The sequence below is a fragment of the Macaca mulatta genome, chromosome 13 (assembly GCF_049350105.2).
Source record: "Macaca mulatta isolate MMU2019108-1 chromosome 13, T2T-MMU8v2.0, whole genome shotgun sequence".
Taxonomy (NCBI): domain Eukaryota; kingdom Metazoa; phylum Chordata; class Mammalia; order Primates; family Cercopithecidae; genus Macaca; species Macaca mulatta.
Window position 1 is genome coordinate 19,117,502 of NC_133418.1, and position 25,195 is coordinate 19,142,696.

General features: G+C 40.7%; 1 protein-coding gene across 11 annotated transcripts in view; it reads left to right on the forward strand.

The window, feature by feature from the left end:
* Positions 1–25,195, forward strand: part of LIMS1 (LIM zinc finger domain containing 1) — a 151,900-nt gene that overhangs the window by 13,643 nt on the left and 113,062 nt on the right. Inside the window, exon 3 of one of the 11 annotated variants that reach the window (XM_077958975.1) lies at positions 1,438–1,493. The exons of the other annotated variants lie outside the window; for them this stretch is intronic. Within the exon in view, the coding sequence (XP_077815101.1) occupies positions 1,453–1,493 (41 nt within the window). The 5' untranslated portion in view covers positions 1,438–1,452. The remainder of the gene's footprint in view (positions 1–1,437; positions 1,494–25,195) is intronic. 11 annotated transcript variants of the gene reach the window in all.

The following is a 25,195-nucleotide window of genomic DNA, read 5'->3' on the forward strand; positions in this document are numbered from 1 at the left end:
CCCGCTGGCACATCCTCTATTACATTAATATATTCTGTAATTTGGTAGTTGGATCTAAAAAAGCAGTTCTCCGTTCTTGGTCTCCGTTCTTGGCTCCGTTTTTACTCTTAGAAATTATTGAGGACTGCTGTGTCTTTTGGAAATAGGTAACTTGTTTGATCTTAAGGGTTCACAGCTGGAGGAGAATTTGCCTCAGGATGAATGGTGCCTTGAGTCTTACCCATATCTGATTCAGATGCACCTCTTTCATAATAAATGGGAAAATGACAGAACTATTTTACCTCCCAGGCTGTATAAAAACAGGGACAGGCTGGTTTGGCCTCTGGACCCCACTTTGCAGACGGTTCAGTCTAGATTATTATTAATGCATTAGGGGGTTTGAAAGATGGAAATATTTTAATTGTTATTGAAGACATTGCAGGTCTTACCTGCTGTACTTCTAAAAAGAGTAGCCCTCCTTAACTATTTGGTAATCTGATGATGTAATTTGACAGATTACACATCACTCTTATGTTGTTAGCATGTAATCCTGTCCAGTCTCCTACTCAATAATATGTGTATCGCCTTAGCATGTATCACTTTAGTATAATAGTGGTTATAGAATCTGTGCCCCAAAAATACATTGTTTATGGTATCTAGATAGTCCTTCACTTTTGGATGCTTTAGGTTTACAGAGTACTAAATTAGGGTTGAAGTGTCACTTTCTGACTTGGACGAGTGATTGTTTTTCCTTGCTATCGGACTGCTGCCTTCTTCTTTTTTTTTTTTTTTTAAGGGATACAGAGTCTTATTCTGTCCTTGAGGCTGGAGTGCACGCAGTGGATCGATCACAGCTCACTGTAAACCTTGAACTCCTGGGCTCAAGGGGTCCTCCTGCCTCAGCCTCCCAAAATGCTGGGATTACAGGTGTGAGCCACAGTGCCTGCCCCGCCCTCCTACTCTTTAAGTGGATGTTGCTCTTGTATTATGAGCCCCTCTGGTTAGGATGGCATCTGCACTTGGAAGTCCACTGGAATGGTGATAACTTCCCACTCAATATATTAAGTAATCCCTGTTCATTGGCTGATTAGCATTCAGTCATTAATGTTTGCGTCATTTATAGCTAAACCAGCAGAGCCTAGCGGATCATTCTCTAGCAAGCCTGTCTAATTTGAGTGATCTTTTTTTTTTTTTAAAAAAAGACAATGGTATAGTTTTATGTTAAATGTCATACAGAGTTTGAAATGTTCAATGAGAAATGGAAGGAAGCTAATCTCTAAAGGGCAAAGTAAGTTGGTTATGGAGATTTCTGTAAAGCACCTGTAAATCATTTGGGTGTTAATACTCTGCATATTTTATAATGGAGAATAAAGTTTCCTTAATGATGCTTGTGTTTGAAGTGTGACGTTTTGCTTTTCAGTAATGGTCTCCCTGGCTATAATTGTGTTATATCTTTAGTCTGTTACAGAAAAAATGAAACGGCTGGTAGATAAGAGTTCTGATTTCATTACAAGGTAAGAAGAAGGGTTGATGGAGTTCATTGGGGGAGTTGTGGTTTGAAGTTGTTTCATGTAAATTTTGGATAAAGTTTTCACCTTGCGCTTTGTATTACAAATTAGACTTTAACTTCAACACAAGACTGGTGTGCTTCCACACTTACTGATAGTGTTGTGAAACTTTTAAGTTGCTGGGAAATAGGCCAAGTCCTGTTGTGGATTGGGTGGTGGATGGTCAGGCAGGACATCCTTAGGGATTACCCTGCTGTACCCTTCATCACCAAGGGACAGTGTAGGGCAGAGGTGGAATTGATGAGGTTGAGGGTGTCTTTCTCTTTCATACCCTTAGAACGTGATGCTTAGTGTCTCCAGCACAGGACAGTTTGCTAACTGCTGGCTCCAAGAGTCTGGACACTCTCTTGAGTGGGGTAGTTCTCATAGCTGGGCCCACAACACAGAGGAAGAAAGAGTTAAAAATGACAGGTGCTAGGCGCATAATTAGCCAAAAGGGGCTGTTGGCAGTTTGACTTATGTCTTCTATCCAGTTGAGGTTTGTTCTTTGGGTGTCCTAGAAGCTAAAGCATAGGAATCCAGGTTAAAATTTAGCCTGGTTCCTCAGTGTTGTGTTGAACGTCTCTTTCTGTTATTCTAATGGGAAGTTTCAGAACAAAACAATTATTCATTCTCCACTTTCAAATTTTCTCATTGAGAGAGAGTGTGGAGGAAATGGTGCCCAAAATACCAGAGTTTAAGGTCATTGCCTACATTAGAATATATCGGTTCCCTTGGGTTTTACTGGATTGTTGTCAGAATAGTTCTTTCTTTGGAATACAATATGGACTTTGTCATAGTGAAGCATGTTTTAGGGAATATATAGTAGTCTTAATTAGAATCTGGAGATGGAGTAATTCATCCATCAAATGAGCAGCCTTTTGTTTTAGGAGCGTGGGTAGTGATATTTTTGCAATAGCCATGAAACCTTTGTAAACATGGCTAGAGACTGGTTTTCTCTTTTTAAAAATGAGTTCAAGAAAGTAGGAGCTTTGTGACTAGCCCCATGAAATCTGGAAAGCTGTGTTCGCACTTAGCCCATTTCAGGTCATTGAGTGTATTTACGTGACTGAGGATGATGATGAAAAAATGTGGTTAAAGATTTTAAAATGATAGATATCTAGGACACTAGGTTACCTGGTTAGTAAGGTGGATGAGAATTACAGTGATGTAACTTTGAGGTGGGTGGGTGTAAGGGTAATTTCTGAAACAATTTAACAATGTTTGGGTTTTTTTTTTTTTTTTTTTTTTTTTCAATGCTGGCTAACCCACATCAGGAACTGAGAACTTTTTTGTCTTTTGGGCGTTTGCCAGATCTATACAAAGCATGAAACATCTGCAGATGTCTGTTTAACGCAATTTCTTTATATTTCATAATAGAATGTTTTAACCCTGAGCATGTGGTATATACTGTATGAAAGCTACTTTGTTTTAGACCTGGGTTTTCCAGTATTCGGGTGCTTTCCCTTTGGGAGTGGTATTCATGATGACAGAGGACATTGGTGAAGGGTAGAATGTGACACTTAATTTTAATACAGAACTCTCTACTGAGTTTGATGAAAGACAAAACAAGTTCCAGCAGTTCCTCAAAATTTCAGAGGTCTGTTCCCTGCTCCCCCCACCAGTCCCCTGGCAAAGGGTCATTTTGGGACCGTGGGAACAGATAAAAACCAACATCTCTAATAATTTGCTCATTCACTTAGAATGCTTTCTATGAAGGAAGTTGTGGCGATAGGTTTTGGAATGTGGAGGGTGATGGGAACTCCAAGGATATAAGGCTTGGGAACTTTTTAGAAATGAAGTTTTGTTTTGCACTGTCATGCTTTCCAGGATAGAGCATTACTGGAGATTAGCTGAACAAATGAGATGAAAGCTAAAATATGCAGTTGGATATTTTAAATAAATTTTGATGAAACGTTACTTTATAAGAATATAGCATTTTTCTGCAAAAAGCTACTTATGCTTTTTGAGATACTTAAAAATCTCATGCTCATGAGACAGTACATTGCATATAGTAACCATTCAGTGAATACTTGTCAAATGAATAAATAATGATGCAGTACATTTTATTTGGTATATATGGCTTTTTGTTTGGTTTAGTGAAGTATATTTCTTTAAATATTGCCATAAAATAACATGTAGGTAGTTGCTAGTAAGTAACCTTTCAGTTGACATTAAATTAGACATGAATTATTTCAATAATACTGTACAAGTACAATGTTTCTTTCTTTCTTTTTTTTTTTTTTTTTGGAAACGCAGTCTTGCTCTGTCTCCCAGGCTCAGGCTGGAGTGTGGTGGCACCATCTTGGCTCACTGCAACCTCTGCCTCCTGAGTTCAAGCAATTCTCCTGCCTCACCCTCCCTAGTAGCTGGGACTACAGGCGTGTACCACCATGCCCAGCTAAGTTTTGTATTTTTAGTAGAAATAGGGTTTCACCATGTTGGCAAGGATGTTAAGTACAGTGTTTGCTTTCTCCGTTAACAGGCAATGCAGGAACAAGTTACTTGATATGGGAAGAGGCTATATTTTAGATAAATGAAGCTTCCAGATTACTGGGTTAAATTTTTTAGCTGAAACATTAATTTTTTTCTTATGAATTTCCTCAATTTTCCATATTAATATATAGCTTCAATACTATTAATCAGAATTCCAAGTGGAATTCTTTTGGTAAAATGGACAGAATTATGAAGTTCATTGAGATTTGGAATAAACAGGCAAGAATAGCAAAAAGCTAATTATTAAAAAGAAAGATAAATGGATAAAATCTGTTAGTAAAATAATTTGTCAGTATGCATCAAGTTTAAAATGATTTATAACTTGTAATTCATAATTTCTACTTTTGTTAATCAGATCTAAGAATGTGTGGAGAAAACTGGGTGTGAGTAGATTTTGGCAGCATTATTTATACTAGCAGAAGGTTTGAAACTATGTAGATAATAAAAGGATCACTTAAAATGCATGATGATACCCTAGAGTTTAGTGAAATTATACAATATTTATCATATTTATTAAAGCTTTGTAATATTTTAATGTCATGACATTTTAAGAAAAACAGGATGTGAAATTATAAATGTGGTATGATTAGAACTTTATAATGTTTAAACATAAAATGACTAGGAAAAATACAAAGTGCTTTTTAAAAAATAAACAGCTTTAGGCCAGGTGCAGTGACTTGTGCCTGTAATCCCAGCACTTTGGGAGGCCAAGGTGGGAGGATTGCTTGAGGCCAGAAGTTTGAGACCAGCCTGGGCAAAATAGCAAGACCTCACTCTACAAAAAAAAAAATTGTTTCTCTAATTCAGCTGGGCATGGTGGCACAAACTTGTAGTCCCAGCTAATTGGGAGGCTGAGGTGTGAAGATCACTGGAGCCCAGGAAGTTGGGTGCAGGGAGCTATGATTGCACCCAGCTGCACTCCAGCCTGGGCTACAGAGCAAGAGCCTACCTCAAGAAACAAAAACAAAGCCACACACAGCTTTGTTGAAGTATAATTTAAATACTATAAAATTCACTTGTTACAAGTGTATAAGGCTTTTATGTATTTATACAGTTGCACAACCATTACAACAATGCTGTTTGAGAATAGTTTCATCACTCCAAAGTTCACTCGTGTATATATATACACATATAAATATGTAATATATATTTATATATAATAGATTTTATAATATATAACTAATGTATTATATATTAATATAGATGTGGTATATGTAATATATAGTTAACTCTCTCTCTTTATATATATACACACACAGACACACACACACACACACACACACACGCACCGGAAACCTCTTTAATTCTCACAAATCCTGGACATTCAGATTGAAAATGAGCTGAGGCATGGTTCCTCCATATATATATACCTATATATATTATGCATACTGAATATACTTAACTATGTAATTGTATATAGTTAAATATATAAATATAAAATATACAGTTAAATATATATTAATATATACTATATAATACATTAGTTATATATTATATAGAAATAAAATATATAAATATATCTTATATATAAGTGAACTTATATATATTTATATAAAGGTGAACTTATATATATTTATATATAGGTGAGCTTATATATATTTATATATTATATATAAAGTATATATACACATATATACTTTAAGTTCACTATGAGTGAACTTTGGGATATATATATATTTGGGGGTGTATGTGTGTATATATATAATATACACAATTTTTTTTGTTTTTTGGAGACAGGGTATTACTCTGTCGGCCATACTGCATGATCACCACTCACCGCAGCCTTGACCTCCCAGACTCAAGCAGTCCTCCCAAGTAGCTGGGACTACAGGCATGTGCCACCATGACAAGCTAATTTTTACATTTTTTTGTAGAGATGAGGTCACACCATGTTGCCCAGGCTAGTCTGGAACTCCTGGGCTCAAGCAATCCTTTCAGCTTGGCCTCCCAAAGTGCTGGAATTACAGGCATGAGCCACTGTGCCTAGTCCAATTTAACTATAAACACCAGAAGTTTTTTCAGTACTTATGTTTCTGAGGCATAGAGATAGATTGGGGAAAATGAAGGATCTTCATCTTAGAACCCTTTGTCACAGCCATATCCAATGAAAACTAAAGTTTAATCAGGAAGGCTCCGAAGAAGGTACCAGTGCATGAGAAATCACGGTGGGCACTGATGGGATGTTAAAGAGAAAAGGATAAAAAGCGTCATAATTCATGTGGGCCTCCTCCTTACATAAGAGAATCTGCTGCCACTTTCTAGCATGGTCTTCCATGCCCTCTCCTGGACACAATGTGTAGGGGTCAAGGTTTCCTTCTCTCGCTGTCCAGATGCAGCCTGAGTGCAGATAAATATCTTTTGAGGGAGAGAGTTAGTACTTGTCTGGGGCTCACTGCCGTTTGTGTGCTTTTATTCTTTTGGTCATTTTAAAATCATTGCTCCACGATTGAAGCAAATGGCCTTTCACTGTTATATAAATTTGGAGAACCAGTGAGGACAATGCTTTGTACTTGGCAGGAGTAAGTGGGGGTCATAATAGAAGCTTTGTTAGCAGTGGATTCTGGGCTAACGTTTCTCTAGGAAAGGCCCGGGATCACACAGTCCCAAAATACTAGAGTTAGAAGAGACTTTGGAGAACTATCCAGTTCTCTTTCATTAGAAATAATGATAGTTTTGCATTGACATTCCTATTTTGTGGTCTTCTCTCTGCTTGGAAAGAAGATCCCTTGCTTTGCAAACCACTCTTAGTAGTGCCATAAACTACTAAGGAACAGGAAATTCCAAATTGCAGGCTAGTACAGACCCAGACCAGCCTTCCCAGAATCTCTGTGAACCTAGCTTCAGGCCATGCACCCCCAGAAATGCTGTGATGACTCTCTTGGACATTATAGTATGTGGAGGAGCCATGCCTCGGATAATTTGCAATCTGAATGTCCAGGATTTGTGAGAATTACAGAGGTCCTGGTGTATGGGGAAAACTGAAATTACTCTTCTGCCATACAGAGAACTTTGAATGATAGGGACAAACATGTATGTAGTATTTGATGATATAGATAGGCATGATTATCCTCATTCTCTTTTATGTTTTTAGATGAGCAAACCAAGACTCAGGAAATGCTTGTTTACTCACATAGTTGGTTGGTAAAATGACAGAGCTGATACTGAGACCTGGGCCCTGGAATTTCAGATCCCGTGCCTTTCCTGTAGCATTACATTTTCTCTGAGGAATCTATTCAGTGGTGGGGAACACCCTGTTATTCTGAAGCCAAGGAAATTGCCAGGAGAGGATAGAATTGCTGAGGAGAAGATAGAAGAGGTAGAGGAGGAATGACAGCTCTTGGTGGGGTCTGTATTGAGATCCTGTGGAAAATCTAGGCGATGCTGCTGCTTGTTTCGTCTGTATTCGCTTGATACCTACTGCCTTTTACGTCTTCTTCAATATGAGCCAGACCAACCCATGGCTCCACTTCATCCCAGACTACACTCTATTCCCGAGGACTGGTCACCTTCTCCCCCTGTTCTTGGCATGGTGTCCCATTGGGGTAGTGCTGCTGGAGGACAGTCTCTGAAGAAGAGTATCTTCCTTATTCTTGGGGTAGAAACTCTTAACATAGATGGGGTGATAAAATGCAAGAAATTTATAATGGCTTGCCATTAGAGCTGGAGTATATTATTTATCACCATTGATTATTTTGCCAAGTGTTTTGTTTAAAAAGCTTCTTAGTTTCCTGATGCCTCAGGGTAATTTGTCACCTGCACTATTCAACATCCGTGCCATTACAGCTGAGGGGAGTGGGCTGGCCTCTAATGTTCAGAGCACAGCTGGCAACCAGCCTGACAAAAGTACATGACGTAATGCTCTCAGAAGGCGGCCAGACACCCTGGTCACTAGGGGAGGTATGCTCTTTAGGTAAGTACACACAAACCATTGTTGAGTAGCTCCTGTGTGCAGAGAGGGACCAGGGGCATGATCGTTATCTGGAAGCTTATCGAAGATGTAGAATCTTGGGCCCTATCTATCTCAGACCTACCAAATCCAAATCTGTGTTGTAGTGAGATCCTGTGGGAGTTCATGTGCATTACAGTTTGAGAAACACAGGAATAGTGGACAGTGCTGGCTGCCTATCAGCATCCATTTCCTGTGTCTTTCCTAATAACGAGATTCAGATTTTCTTCAGTTACTTTCCCTTCACCCTTAGACAGCCATGAGAATCCATTCTTTGAGTCGGTGAGAGCATGGTTTTCCCATGGTGACTGTTTACGGTCCTGCATAATCTGGGTTGACTCAGTCATAAGTAAAGACTTTATTTTTTGAGGGGGGTGGGGGAAGCATTTTCCTTCACATCCAGAATGAGAGAGCAAATAATGAAGCATAGCCATGACCGCATTTCCACTGGCAGCCATTCTGTGACCATGAGGGGATCGGTCGTGAGATGAGTCTGACACTGAAGTCAGAGCAGAAAGACGGAAGGAACCTGCATTTTTGGTTCTGGCACTCACCTGCTGGTCATAGGATCTAGGCCGGGGTCTCTCTCTGCCTCTCATCTCATAGTTATGTGTGATAATAAATTTTCTTATGGTTTATGCCAGTTTGACTTTGGGTTTTCTGATTTTCTGCAGCTGGAAGCATCCTAGTTAGCTCTGCTTTGGTAATGAGCGCTCTGAGCACGTGGTGCTGTGTGCGTGGTCCTCTTGTGAAAGGCCTACATTCTCAGGTGCTCCTAGGCTTTGCCCCTAGTCTTGTGAATTGTGCTTTTACCCTGTGATGATTATTCCATTGTTCACATGGAAGTTGGCGGAGGGAGAGGAAAGCTATAAGGGCAGAGAGAAGAACTGGGAGACTGTCCTGAGGGAAGGCAGCCTTGCACTCAGAAGTGTTGTGTGCTGGACTGTGGGGTGAGCCAGGCTGCAATTGGCTGGCTGTGGAGCCCACTGGCTAGAGTGCTGGTCCACGCTTTGCGCCTCATTTGGTGTTTGAACCTCAGTTTCCTTATCTGTAAAATAAAAAGAATCATCATGAAATAGTGGAGGTAGATTGGAAATGCTTTGAAAACTTGACTCTTTTTTGCCCAGTTTAATTATCCTGTTTTTTTTTCTTTTTTACTATAGCAAAATATAAAGAACACAAAATGTATCATCATAATCATTTTTAAGTGTATAATTCAGTGATAGTAACTTCACATTCACAATGTTCAACCATCACCACTATTTCCAGAACTTCTTCATCTTCCTAAACAGAAACTCTGTACACATTAAACAATAACTCCCATTCTCCCTTCCTCCCGGCCCCTGGTAGCTTCTGTTCTACTTTTTGTCTCTATGAATTTGCCTGCTGTAGGTACTTCATATAAGTAGAATTATATATTTTTATCCTTTTGTGTCTTGCTAATTTTACTTGGCATAATGTCCCCAAGGTTCATCCATGTTGCAGCTGTATCAGAATTTTGTTCCTTTTTATGGCTGAATAATATTCCATTGTATGTATATACTGTACTTGTTTATCCATTTATCTGTTGATGGACATGGGTGACTTTTGGCTATTGTGAGTAATGTCACTTACGAACACCTGAGTACTGTGAACGCTGGTGTACAAGTATCTGTTAGAGTCCCTGCTTTTAATGCTTTGGGGCATATACCTAGGAGTGGAGTTGCCAGATCATATGTTAATTCTGTATTTACCTTTTAGGACCTGTCAAACTGTTGAAAACTTAACTCTTATGTTATTTATATTTTCAGACATAGATTGGAAGATGGACTTAGGCTTTTTCTCTTTGTGTCCTTTCCCTCCCTCCCTTCCTTTGTTGGAGACTGAAAGGATAAGTGTTGGTGATCAACTCAGTATACCACTGGGGGCTATATGGGTAAACAGCAAACTGTTCTCATGAATGCAGGATGTTGGCAAGCTAACAACTGCGTCTGCAGCCCGGAAGGAATGCTGAGGGCAGTCACACCCCAGGCACAGTGTTTCTTGTGATTAGGCAAATCTGGAGCCTGTTAGCAATAATATGAACCTGTGATCAATCAAGCAGCTGACCAATAGTTACCTCCTCCTCCCTGCTCTTTCTACCCAATAAATACAAAGGCTATAGAAGCTCAGGGCTGCCTTTGCTCACTAGAAGCAAGGATCCCCCTGACCCCTTCTTTAAAACAGTTTCTTTTGTTTTTGTTTTCATTTCTGCATTCATCCCCCTTTGTTCAGTCCCATAGTAACTGTCACTACCTACCTACCTACCTACTTTCCTTCCTTCCTTCTCCTACCCTTGCCATAGGGTCTCATTGTGTCTCCCAGGCTAGAGTGCAGTAGAGTCATCACAGCTCATTGCAGCCACAACCTCCTGAGCTCAAGCAATCCTCCCACTTCAGCCTTCTGAGTAGCTGGGACCGCAGGCGCACACTACCATGCCCGGCTAATTTTTCATTTTTTGTAGAGATGGTGTCTCTCTATGTTGCCCAGACTGGTCTTGAACTCCTGGGCTCAAGTGTTGCTCCTGCTTCAGCCTCCCAAAGTGTTGAGATTACAGGTGTGAGCTACCACGCCCAGCCTTTTTTTCTTAAGATTGTAGTTTTTCATTGATTGAGAGGACTTAATAATTTTAACGTGGAACTTCTGAACTGACCATTTTATGAGATATTGAACATACGAACAGATTCTTATTTTACCCTCGTTAGAAAATAGTAGGATTTTTTGTTTGAAACCTAGTCTTGCTCTGTTGCCCAGACTAGAGTGCAGTGGCGCAATCTAGGCTCACTGCAACCTCTACTTCCCGTGTTCAAGCAATTTTCCTGCCCCAGCCTCCCTAGTAGCTGGGACTACAGGCGCCTGCCACCACGTCCAGCTAATTTTTTGAATTTTTTAGTGGAGACAGGGTTTCACCATGTTAGCCAGGATGGTCTCGATCTCCTGACCTTGTGATCCACCCGCCTAGGCCTCCCAAAGTGCTGGGATTACAGGCGTGAGCCACTGCGCCTGGCGGATTTGTGCGTTTTTGTAGTACTCAAAATGCCTTTGTTGCACTGGCATTTCTCGTCTTTTGTTAAATATGAATAAATTGACAGTCTATAGAGTGCATTGGAGACAAATATCCTTTTACATCAACTGTGAGAAAACTTGTAAGAATTTATTTATTTATTTATTTATTTATTTGAGACGGATTCTCACTCTGTCACCCAGCCTGGAATGCAGTGGTGCAGCCTCGGCTCACTGCAACCTCTGCCGCCTGGGTTCAGGCAATTCTTCTGCCTCAGCCTCTTGAGTAGCTGGGCCTACAGTTGTATACCACCACACCTGGCTAATGTTTTATTTTTAGTAGAGACAAGGTTTCACCATGTTGGCCAGGCTGGTCCCAAACTCCTGGCCTCAGGTGATCCACCCACTTTGGTCTCCCAAAGTGCTGGGATTACAGGCGTGAGCCACGGCGCCCGGCCAAGAACATATTTAAACGTGCAAGAATAACTCTTCAGAAACTGCCGAGGTGCCGGGGGTAGCTTCTGATTCCCACTGTTATGACTGGCTGAGCGAGGAGCGAAATATCACTTCCACGAAATTATTCTGTATAGAATAATTTATATACCCTTAGACATTGGCTTTAATTCAGAGTTTGCACATAAAGTCTTCTGTAGAAGGCTATGAAAATACATAATCACAGTATCCCTTGACATCCATGGGTATGAGAAATGCTAGCCAGGAAAATTTGAGAATTAGTTCCTGAGAATTTTAAAATGTCCTCAGTGACAATAAAACACTTCAGAATAACTTGTAAAAATATGTTGTTCTAGAGTGATTTACATTACATGTAATTTAAAACGTTTGTTAGTCAGTAAATATGAGTTGATTTGAATTGCCTGTGATACATAATTACGTTCCATAAGGAGTAAGAAAATAAGACTTTCTAATTGTGGTCTTCTAATCAACTCTCTTAATTTTTAAAAACTGTTACTTTTAGTTTGCAGCACAGTGCTAGTTTTATATTAGAAACTATAATTATGAAGAGGCATGATAAAAATCTAATCTCTTTATAGGGATCACATTCTTCGCATTTAAAAGACATTTTTCTATTACCCTCTCCCTCAAATGAAACTTCTATGAAATTGGAAATATTCTATCTCCAATGTGCTTGTTATAGAATCTGTCAGTCTTCAACATATACTTGTGGGAAGTGTGTGGCGTGTGTAGGTATGTGGGTGTGTGTCCTTTTATATTTTCAGTGAGTTGATCAACATTTAAACTGGCAAACAATTATAAACTGGTTTGACACTAAAGCAGCCTTAAAAACTGTTATCTGAAAGTCACTTCGAGCACAAATATTTATCCCAGGGACTGTCATAGGTGCTGGGGAGTCAGCAGTGAACAAATGGAGCTCACCCGCCAGCCCCACCGCCTCCCATGGAGTCCTGGGTTCTCCCCAGGTTGGAGTGTCCTTTGCCCCCTCATTTCCTGCCTGAGGAAGAGGTGGTGGAGAATGCCTCCCTGGTGTCCTTCCTGCAGGGAGTTGTTCAACTGTGTATTCTCAGGGCCAGCAGATGACGGGCCACAGCGTGGGTGTCCACAGGTGTTTTCTGAGTGGATGGTGAGGTTGCTGTCACCTCTCAACTGGACTGTTTTATTAGCTTCCTAACGAGTCTCCCTCCCTGCCCCTCGCCAGCTCCAGTCTATTCTTAACAAAGCAGCCAACATGATCTTGTTAAAATTTACTAAGTCAGATCCTGTTAGTCTTGTTCAAAGCCCTCCAGTGGGTCTCCATTTTACCCTAAGGAAAGCCATAGTCTTTAGAGAGACCCATGAGGCCTCACAGTGTTTGGCCCCCTGCTGCCCTCTGATCTCATCTCCTACTATTCTTCCCCTCATTCATTCTGCTTTATCCACATCTGTCCCCTAGCTCTTTTCAAACTCACCAGCCAGGCTTCAATCCCAGAAGCTTTTACCAGCCTTCCTACCCAAAGACTGGCAGAGCTCACTCTTTCACCTCCTCTGGGGGGTCCTCCATAGCTGGCCTATCAAAAATTGCCCTGACACTCCTGATTGCCCCCTCCCGGCTTGCTTTTCTCCTGACACTTAGAATATAAATGTCTCTTTGTTCACTGCTAAACACAAACACACACACACAGCTTCAGTGGATGGATGGATGGGTGGATTTTAATTTTGTTGTCATTTCTCACCATGGCAAGAGTTTTTCTGTTTTGTTCATTGTATCCACAACAGCTGGAAGAGTGCCTGTTAGTGCACCCAGTCAATATTTGTCAAATTAATTTTAAAAACTCTTAACCAACGTTTCTGCCTGAAGTACACTTTTAGTAGGGCCAAAAGGATGCCTTCTGCGTGTCTGTATGTGCTTTGATAAATAATCATTGGTTTTGCCACACTGTAGCTCAATGCTAATTGGTCTGATTCTGTTACCAATGGGTCAAAAGAAAGGTTGAACCCCTGTCTTTCCTGATAAACCCAGTAGCTCAGTGAAAAAAATCAGCTGCATTTGTCATTCGCCTGCAAAGTGCAAACACCAGTACAGACCTTCCTCTCAGTTGTGTTGGTATTTGTCACTTACCTGCTGTTGGAATCTCTCACTCTCGGTATTTTGTTTGAGAAGTCTCCAAACTGCTTTCCACAGTGGCTGAACTAATTTCCATTCCTACCAGCAGTGTAAAGTGTTCCTTTTCTCTGCAGCCTCACCAGCATCTGTTATTTTCTGACTGTGCTTAATCTGTTTGGATCTCTGTTTAACACAGTGTATCTTCATAAATAGCCTATGAAGTAGGTACTATTATGAGCCCATCTGACAGTTAAGGAACCCGAGGTTTAGAAAGGCTAAACAGTGTGATCAAGGTCATGTGGTAAATTAATAATAATTGGTATTGAGGCAGAACCAATGCAGTATATATGTGTGTGTGGGGTGGGGGGAGTGTATGCATCTATGTGTGTGTAGATGGAGAAAGACATACCTCATTTTATTGTACTTCACAGATATTGCATATTTTACAAAATTAAGGTTTGTAAAACCCTACGTCAAGCAAGTCTGTTGGTGCCATTTTTCCAATGGCATGTGCTCACTTCATGTCTGTGTGTCACATTTTGGTAATTCTCACAATATTTCAAACTTCTTTGTTATAATTATATGTTATCGTTCTCTGGGATCAGCAGTCTTTTTTTTTTTTCTTTTTTGAGACGAAGTGTCGCTCTTTCGCCAGGCTGGAGTGCAGTGGCGTGATCTTGGCTCACTGCAAGCTCCACCTCCGGGTTCAAGCGACTCTCTAGCCTCAGCCTCCCGAATAGCTGGGATTACAGGCATGCGCCACCGCACCCGGCTAATTTTTCTATTTTTAGTAGAGACAGGGTTTCACAATGTTGGCCAGAATGGTCTCGATCTCTTGACCTCATGATCCGACCGCCTTGGCCCCCCATAGTGTTGGGATTACAGGCGTGAGCCACCACTCCTGGCCAGTGATCAGCAGTCTTTTATGTTACCATTGTAATTGTTTTGAGATACTACAAAATGCACGTAAAACAAGATACCAAACTCAATTGATAAATGTTGTATGTGTTCTAACTGCTGTACTTACTGGCCATTTGCCCATCTCTCACCCTCTCCTTGGGCCTCCCTGTTCCCTGAGACACAACAGTGTTGAAATTAGACCAATTAATAGCCCTACAATAATCTTTTAAGTGTTACAGTGAAAGAAAGAATCACACATCTCTCACTTTAAATCAAAAGCGAGAAATGATTAAGCTTAGTGAGGAAGGCGTGTTGAAAGCCAAGACAGGCTGAAAGCTAAGCCTCTTGCACCAGCTGGCCAAGTTGGGAATACAAAGGAAAAGTTCTTGGAAAAGTGCTACTCCAGTGAAAACGCAAATGATAAGACAGCAGAACAGCTTTATTGCTGATACAGGGAAAGTTTTAGTGGTTTGGGTAGAACATAAAACCAGCCACAACATTCCCTTAAGTCAAAACCTAATCCAAAGCAAGGCCTTAACTCTTCAATTCTGTGAAGGCAGAGAGAGGTGAGGAAGCTGCAGAAGAAAAGTTAGAAGCTAGCAGAAGTTCATTCATGAGGAAAGATCTCCGAAACATAAAAGTGCAAGGTGAAGCAGCAAGTGTTGATGTAGAAGCTGCACCAAGTTATCCAGAAGATCTGGCAAGATGATTAATGAAGGTGACTATACCAAACAACAGATTGTCAGTGTAGACAGAATAGCCTTCTGTTGGGAGAAGATGCCATCTAGGACTCGTGGCTGGAGAGGGGAAAGTGAATGCCTGGCTTCAAGGTTTCAAAGCCTCAAAGGGCAGGTTGACTCTCTTGTTAGGAGATAATGTACCTGGTGACTTTAAATTGAAGCCAGTGCTCATTTACTATTCCAAAAAAAGCCAGAGCCCTTAAGAATTATACTAAATCTACTCTGCCTCTGCTCTGTAAATGGAACACTGAATTCTGGATGACCAGGTATGTGTGTACAGCATGGTTTCCTGAATACTTTAAGCCCACTGTTGAGACCTGCTCAGAAAAAAAGATTCCTTTCAAAACATTATTGTTCATTGACAATGCATCTGATCACCTAAGAGCTCTGATGGAGATGTATAAGGAGATTAATGTTATTTCCATGCCTGTTAACACAGCATCCATTCTGCAGCCCAGGGATGAAGGAGTAACTTCATTCTTATTATTTAACAAATACATTCCATAGGCTATAGCTGTTGCAGATGATGATCCTCTAATGAACCTGGGCAAGTAAAATGAAAACCTTCTGAAAAAGATTAACCATTCTTCTTGCCATTAAGAACATTCATGATTTATGGCAGGAGGTCAAAATATCAACATTAATAGGAGTTTGGAAGAAGTTGATTCCAGCCTTCATGGATGACTTTCAGGGGCTCAAGACTTCAGTGGAAGAAGTAACTGCAGATGTGGTGGAAATCACAAGATAACTAGAATTAGAAGTGGAGTCTAAGATGTCACTGAATTGTTGCAATTTCATGATAAAACTTGAACAGATGAGGGGTTGCTTCTAATGGATGAACAAAGAAAGTGATTTCTTGAAATGTGGTCTACTCCTGGTGAACTTCCTGTGAACATTATTGAAATTATAACAAAGGATTTAGAATAATACATAAACTTAGTAAAGCAGTGACAGAGTTTGAGAGAACTGACTGCAGTTTTGAATGTTCTAGTGGCCAGGTGTGTAGCTCATGCCTGTAAACCCAGCACTTTGGGAGGCCAAGGTGGGAGGATTGCATGAGCACCGGAATTTAAGATGTCCCTGGGCAATACAGTGAGATCCCGTCTCTACAAAAATAAAAATAATTAGCCAGGTGTGGTGGTGCACTATAATCCCAGCTACTTAGGAGGCTGAGGTGGGAGGATCGCTTAAGCCCAGGAGTTTAAGGCTACAGTGAGCTCTGATCACACCTGGGTGACAGGCCAAGACCCTGTCTCAAAAAAAAAGGAACAAGAAAAGAAACATTGTTTGCCACAATGAGGTTTTCTTCAATTGCCCCAGCCACCCCAGGCTTCAGCAGCCACCATCCTGATCAGTCAGCAGCTGTCTACATCACGGAAGACCCTGCGAAAGATAATGACTTGCTGAAGGCTCCGATGATTGTTAGCATTTTTGAGCAATGAAGTATTTTAATATGAAGGTTTGTACTTCTTTCTAGACCTAATACTCTTGCACATTTTAGACATAATGCTCTTGCACACTTAATAGACCACAGTGTAGTGTGAACATAATTTTATATGCACTGGGAAACCAAAAAATTCATGTGACTCGCTTTATTGTGATACACACTCCATTGTGGTGGTCTGAAGCTGAACCCTTAGTAGCTCCAAGGTATGCCTGTATAGAGATAGATAAAGAGATAGAGAGACTTATTTTGAGGAACAGGCTTGCAGGATTTTGGAGGCTGGCAAGTTTAAAATCCACAGAGGCCGCCCCAATCTTGAGACCCAGGGAGGAGCCGGTGTTGCATTTCAAGTCTGAACGCTGTATATTGGCACAATTCAAACTCACTTGTACTTCTCAGTTGCTTTTACCATTATGCTGTGCCTCTTACATAAGCCCGTTAGCTCAGTGCTTGGCACATCATACAATTTAGTATTTCACAAGAATGTTTGAAATGTAAGGTATGTAAGATTGCTACAGCTGTGTTGTCATGTTAGGGCTGAAGCTGGAATTGGGATTGTCAAAGAGGGAATGGCAACACCGTAAAAGAAATAAGGGTGTGGGTAACGCTGTGTAGCCTAGGGGAACTTGTCTGTTGTAAACGTCCAAAATGAGCACTCTGTACTGTGGTCACTGTACCCCAGGGTTACAGGGAAGGAAAGGGCCAGCGCTCTGCCCTCGTTCTTTAAGAGAAACGCGTAGTTTCAGGAAGTGTTTGTGCTGGACAAAATCTCTGAGCTTTCTCCAAGTCCATTTCTGTCAAAATTCAAAACTACTCTATAACTGAGTTGACCTCTGGAATACTTGATTCTCTCAACTCAACTTTGTTACTTATGGCTACTGTTAAAAGCCAGGAGGTAACTTTTTCCTTACTTGGATACCCTGTCTTCATTCCACAGGGTTTTTGAAATGGAATGTATGGAAAGGTTGCTACAGCTGTGTCGACTCATTAGGACAGAGCCAAGATGACACAATTTCTGGGAAGTTTATTACAGTAGCTACTTTAAAATTTGGTAGCACAAAAGTCTAATAAAATTTGGGTAGCACATTATTTAGTCATCTAGTAATCATAGATGGTGTTAAGTAACTATTTTCTATCTTAATTGGAGTAAGAAGTAAAGTTACTTAAACTGCATTATGAGTTAGAGTTATAGTTCTATCTTGAAAGACAACTGAATATTAAAGTGAATGCTGAAGGAGGGAATGAATTTGTTTAAAAGGTAAACAGGGAAATCATGACCTTTTAAACCATTCTTTGGAAATGTAAATTTTAAAAATAAAATGGTTTTCCTTAATCTTATCTGATCATTGACCTCTGAGACACAGCCCTTGTGGACTGTTTTATATATTGTGATCCTGTCTTAGTGCATTCCTGCTGCTATAACAAAATACCACAGACTGGGTAATTTTTAAATAACAGAAACATACTTTTCACAGTTTTGGAGGCTGGGAAGTCCTAAATGAAGGTGCCAGCAGGTTCAGTGTCTGGTGAGGGCTGCCATCTTCTCCAGGATGGCACCTTGAAGGCCCTGGCTTCATATGGCAGGAAGCAACAAAAGGGCACGGACAGTTCCCATCAGCCCTTCACAAAGCACTCTTCTCATCCGTGAGACAGAGCCCTCATGCCTAATCACCTCCTAAAGGCCTCACTTCTTAATACTGTTGCATTGGGGATTAAGTTTCAACATGAATTTTGGAGGGAACACAGACATTCAAACCATAGCAGCTCCTTGTTGAGTTTGATGTTTTGCTGTCAGTTTTATTTTCTGTGTTGCTAGCTCTGTCTCATGTCTCTGAAGTCAAATGAAGCAGGCTCCATCACTTACTGTGGTGTCTGGGCAAGTTAGGCCACTTCTCTGCTTTGCTTTCCTCATCAGCAAAGTGGGGATTACAGTCCTCCCTACTTTCCTTTCTGCAAGTATTAAATGTGGTTCCTGGCATATCACCCAGAGCAGTGCAAGACTCAGCCTTTAATTCGTGTTAGCTGCTTTGATGAGAGTGATGCATTGATGCAATCCCCAGAAGAAGATTTAGGGAATCCAGCTGTGAGTGTCTTCTATGTCAGCAGTTCTCATCTACTCTTCAGATCACTTTTAAGATATGTATTATTTATACCCCCATTTATATAGATGAGGAAACTGATTCTCAGAGGGTAAATTGCCCAGGGCCACACAGTAAGTGGCAGAGCTGTTAGAGTTTCAAACTTGGGTCTTTAAAACCCAAACCCTACTCTTTCCAGTGTATCATGCTGTTGTTGTCATAAAATGCCAACATAAAATTTACCATCTTAACCTTTTTTTTTTCGAGATGGAGTTTCGCTCTTGTTACCCAGGCTGGAGTGCAGTGGCATGATCTCAGCTCATTGCAACCTCTGCCGCCTGGGTTTAAGCGATTCTCCTGTCTCAGCCTCCCAAGTAGCTGGGATTACAGGTGCCCAGCACCACACCCGGCTAATTTTTGTATTTTTAGTAGAGATGGGGTTTCGCCATGTTGGCCAGGCTGGTCTCAAACTCCTGACCTCAGGTGGTGTGCCCACCTCAGCTTCCCAGAGTGCTGGGATTACAGGTGTGAGCCACTGTGCCTGGCCCATCGAAACCCTTTTTAAGTGTGTAGTTCAGTGGTGTTAAGTATGTTTATATTGTTATGAATTAGCTCTCCAGAACTTTTTCATCTTGCAGGACTGAAACTCTATATCCACTGAATGGCAACTCCTGCTTTATCCCCAGCTCCTGGCAACCACTATTCTACTTTCTATGTCTATAAATTTGAATACAGCAGATTCTCAAATGTTGTTTTATTCAACATGATTTTGTTATAATGTTGATGAGAACAAAAAATTGATTCCCAGTTGGGGCCAGTGTCTGTGTGGGGTTTACGTGTTTCTCCCATGTCTGCTTGGGTTTTCTCCTGGTACTGCAGTTTCCTCCCGCATCCCAAAGATGTACATGTTAGGTTAATTGGTGTTTAAATCGTCGCAGTGTGAGTGGGTGTGGCTGTGAGTGTGCCCTGTGACGGGATGGAGTCTTGTCCAGAGTTGGTTCCCATCTTGCTCCCTGAGCAGCTGGGATAGGCTCCAGCCACCTACAACCCTGAACTGGAATAAGCAGGGTGGAAAATGCATGAATGAATGGACATACATTATTGTAAAATAAAAATTTGTAAAGTATATGATCATACAATAAATAATAAAATACATGACAGTAAACGATGTGGTACAAAAGCACTCAATGAACATGCCATGTTTTCCTTTTTTTGTTTGTTTTTTGTTTTTTGAGATGGAGTTTCACTCTGTCATCCAGGCTGGAGTGCAGTGTCGTAATCTTGGCTCACTGCAACCTCTGCCTCCTGGGTTCAAGCGATTCTCCTGCCTCAGCCTCCCAAGTAGCTGGAATTATAGACATGCGTCACCACGCCCAACTAAGTTTTGTATTTTTAGTAGAGACAGGGTTTCTCCATGTTGTTCAGGCTGGTTTTGAACTCCTGACCTCAAGTGATCCTCCCACCTCGGCCTCCCAAAATGCTAGGATTACCGGCGTGAGCCACCTCACCCAGCCTGCCCTGTGTTCTTATTAGTTTCCAAATAGCGTGGTGTCAGGAGGTGCTACTTGCAATTTTCACTTTGCAAACGTTGATTCATTGATTTAACCACCATTATGACTGCTGTCACTCACTGATTCACCAAAAATTGGGTAAATAATTATTTTTATTCATCTGTCTTAAATGTCTGTATAGCTCATATTTATTTTAGTGCTCAATATTAGAAGTGTTTTGGTATTTAGAAGTTTGGTGATATTTTTGTGACCAGAAATCAGCCATAGGAACTTAACTGTTGTTTGTATCAATTAGCCTGTAGAAAAAATGGTTTCATTATGTGTCCCTTCATTTAAAGTCATAGGTTTCTGACAACCAATTGATAATATTGAGGATTTCCTGTACTTTAGATACCTTGTATAGGTGGAATCATGTAATATTTGTTTTTTGTGACTGGCTTTATATTTCACTTCACATAATGTCCTCAAGCTTCATCCATGTTGTAGCTTATAACAAGATTTCCTTCGGGTTCATAGTATTCCGTTGTTATGTATACCACATTTTATTTATCTATTAATCTGTTAGGGGACCCTTGAGTTCTTCCACCTTTTAGCTATTGTGAATAGTGCTGCTATGAACATGGGTTACAAATACCTCTTCAATACCCTGCTTTAGATTGTTCTGGATATTTACTCAGAAGTAGGATTGCTGGATCAAATGGTAGGTCAATTTTTAGATTTTTGAAGAACCACCTTACTGTTTTCCATAGTAACCACACCATTTTACACCGACAACACACAAGGGTTCCAATTTCTCTACATCCCCACCAACGCTTGTTGTTCGTTGTTGTTTTGTTTCGTTTTAATAGTAGCCATCGTAATGGGTGTGAGGTGATGTTTCATTGTGGTTTTGATTTGTATTTCTGATAGTCAATGCTGTTGAACACCTTTTTTTAATATGCTTGTTATTTGTATTTCCATCTTTGGAAAAATGTCTGTTAAGTTATTTGCCCATGTTGTAACCAGGCTATTTGATTTTTTTTGTTGTTATTCTTTCTTTTTTTTTTTTTTTGAGATGGAATCTCACTCTGTTGCCCAGGCTGGAGTGCAGTGGCGTGATCTCAGTTTACTGCAACTTCCACCTCCCAGGTTCCAGCGATTCTCCTGCCTCAGCCTCCTGGGAAGCTGGTACTACAGGCATGCACCACCACGCCCAGCTAATTTTTTGCATTTTTAGTAGAGACGGGGTTTCACTGTGTTGACCAGGCTGGTCTGAAACTCTTGACCTCATGATCTGCCTGCTTCATCCTCCCAAAGTGCTGAGATTGTGGGCGTGAGCCACCACACCCGGCCGTGTTGTTGTTCTTGAGGTACAGCTGTTCTTTATATATTCTGGATATTAAAGCCTCATCCCATACATGATTTGCAAATATTTTCTCCTGTTTCATGTTTGCCTTTTCCCTCTGATTGGATCCTTTGATGCACAGAAGTTTCGAAGTTTGATATAGTTCCATTTGTCTAGTTTTGCTTTCGTTGCCTGTGCTTTTAGTTTTGGATTGGGAAACCATTGCCTAGTCCAATGTCATGCCTTTCTCCTTGTATTTTCTTCTAGGAGTTTTATACTTTGGGGACTTATGTTTAGGTCTTTAATCCATTTTGAGTTAATTTTTGTATGTAATTCATTCTCTTGAATGTGGATGTCCAGTTTTCCTAGCATCATTTGTTGAAGAAACTGTTCTTTTCCATCTTGCTGGGGTTTTTGTTGTTTGTTGTTGTTTTTGAGACAGGGTCTCTCTTGTGTCATCCATGCTGAAGTGGTATAATCCTAGTTCACTATGGCCTTGAACACCTAGGCTCCAGGAATCCTCCTACCTTAGTCTCCCAAGTAGCTATTATAGAATTACAAACACTCACTACCAAGTCTGGCTCTTTTTTTTTTTTTTTTTTTTTTTTTTTTAAGTGATGAGGTCTTGCTGTGTGCTGTGTTGCCCAGGCTGATCTCGAACTCCTGACCTCAAGTGATCTTGGCTTCCCAAAGTGCTGGGATTACAGGCGTGAGCCACTGTGCTCATCCATCATGCTGTTTTGTAAGGGTAGAGGAGAGAGAGTGAAGAGAGGGGATATTTATTTTGGGAGAAAAAATAATGCAGAAGTATTTTTTAGCTTGTTTGCCGCTACATAAATGGAGAAAAGTGTACATAAATCTTTGCTAGGATAATATATTTACAGGAATTATGGAGAACTTGTTTGACAGATATAGAGGAGTTTATTATTAATATTTGTTTGTATGGGGAAAGCAAATCAAGACATTATAGTAATACTAGTCTGGGAATGGTGGCTCACGCCTGTAATCCCAGGCCAAGGGGGGCAGATCACTTGAGGTTAGGAGTTCAAGACCCACTTGGCCAACATGGTGAACCCCTATCTCTATTAAAAATACAAACATTAGCCGACATGGTGGCGTGTGCCTGTAATCCCTGCTACTTGGGTGGCCAAGGTAGGAGAATCGCTTGAACCCAGGAGGTGGAGGTTGCAGTGAGCCAAGATCTCACCACTGCTTCCAGCCTGGGCGGCAGAGCAAGACTCCATCTCAAAAAAAAAAAAAATAAATAAATAAATAAAGTAATACTATATTCTCTTTGGCTACGAAGAGACCAGCTTTCCAGAAACCCAGGGTTTCTGGAATCCAGAAGTTGCTGGCAGGTTGGTGGTGGGGGAGGAAACCTTTTAATGCCAAACTAATAAGTCTCTGAACTCCCACAAGCAAACAAACATAGAAGATAAAAAAAGCTGAACTCTAAGAGGTTGTCTCCTGTATACTGTGATGGCCTGATTCACAGAGGGAGTGGCCGTGTCTCAGAGGGAATGTGGCCATCCTGGGAGGCAGTGGAGAAGAGCAGGAGGAGTTAGCAAGGGAGAGCCCTGGAGGTCGGCAGTGCTGAGGGTGGTTGTGAGCAGCAACCTTGAGGAAGAACACCAGGCTAAAGGTACCGGCTCTGTAGTCCTGCCCTGGAGGGGAAAGGGAGGCCAAGACTGCTCCTCCATCCCTTAAGTGTTAGCCCTCAGCTAACTAATCCCAGCCTCTAGGAGCTTTTAATAGCTAACTGAAGAAAAATTATATAGCTTTTGGGCTAATATGGTAACATTTCTCAAAGTTGCTAAAACATTTCAAATGTCTGCATCTTCTGTTAAAATCTCTGGCATTAATCAGTTATAGAAATCTTATTTGTATCTTTATTTCCTTTCCTCTCTGCATCAGATATTATTATGTATACTGTTTGTTGGGAGGGATGTAAGCTCAGGAAGCTTAGATTGCAGTAGAGAAGACAGAATGTTTATAAATAATGGTAAATAGTTATGATACCAGTGGTAATAATAGTAATCATAAGACATAATGTTGTCTTTCTAGTTAACCTTTTGAGGCTTATCTGGAGGGAGGAGAAAGATCTTTTTAAGGATGGAGAAACTGAGAGCTAAAGATTATGTAAACTTTACAGGTCTGGGTCTTCCACACATTATATCTGACATGTAAATAGCAAGAGGCTCCATGAAAGTGACTCTGTTGGTCATGTTAGTGTGAATAGTGATCGTGAATGTTTTGAGCCACAGTCCACTACTGTTCCCAGTGTGCTGGACATTCTCCTTGAGCTATTTGCAAACAGGAAATATACTTCTTTGAAAATAAACATGGGCGTACACAATTGCACTGAATCCATGTTACTCATCTAAAGTGGTACAATAAAGTCTTTAAAAAATGTTGTAATCCGTTACATTGGAATAGCATTTTATTGTGAACAAAGCAGTCTGTTATATAACATGACTAGTATAAAAGCTTACTAATGCTGTGATAGAAGTAGGAATGAGTGTTTTAGACAGTGCATCTTAAACATTTAATCTTTCGTTGAAGACTCTTGCTTTTCAGTTTCTGACAATTTAGCACATAATTCTGTATGATAAGAAAATACAGATGGGGACATGGGCCTCATGCTATTGAGGAAAGCTGTTCGATGTAGAGATGGGCACCTGAGAAACTGTCTTGAAATGTGTCTCATTGAGCCCAGCTGCTCTTCCAGAGCTCAACTGGACCTGACAACAGCTGTCTCTAAGCCAGGAACCATGGGCCCTTATAATGTAAAAAGGATGGGTAAGGGGATGTTCTGTTGGAAAATATGCATGTAGTGTAGCAATGCCAAAACTGTAATAATATACATGAATGCATGTTGAGCTTATGTCTAAATACTGGTTGTGTCATGAGTGGCCTATTATAAAGCCACTAGAAAAGTTCTTTTGAAAGAGGATTTGAGGGACTGGGCTTTTTTTTAATCGTGGAATTTATATTCTAATCCTGACTTTGTATACATGTCTGTTGTGTCTTAGTGTTCTCGTCTCCCTTCCTTAAACTTCCTTTCATTGAAATATACTTTACATACAATAAGCTACTTGTATTCCATTTTACAATATAAGTTCTGACCCATGATATTGTTACTACAGTCAAGAAAATGAGCATAAACCTTTGTAATCCTCCTCTCCCTTGGTCTCTGGGACTCTTTAGCTTTTTTTCTTTTTTCTTTTTTTGAAATAGAGTCTCACTCTGTTGCCCAGGCTGGAGTGCAATGGTGCAGTCTCAGCTCACTGCAAGTCCGCCTCCCAGATTCAAGTGATTCTCCTGCCTCAGCCTCCCGAGTATCTGGGATTACAGGCAGGATTACTACGCCCAGCTAATTTTTTGTATTTTTAGTAGAGATAGGGTTTCACCATGTTGGCCAGGCGGGTCTCGAACTCCTGACCTTGTGATCCGCCTGCCTCGGCCTTCCAAAGTGCTGGGGTTACAGGCGTGAGCCACTACGCCCAGCCTGACTCTTGCTCTTGATGTGTATAGGAAAACATTCTGAGAAACACTGTTTTAGAGAATTCTCTAAATTCTGGAACAGGCCACTGAACCTGCCTCGCCACCCTTCTGGCATCGAGGTCTCTTTTGTCCTAGAACCCACATA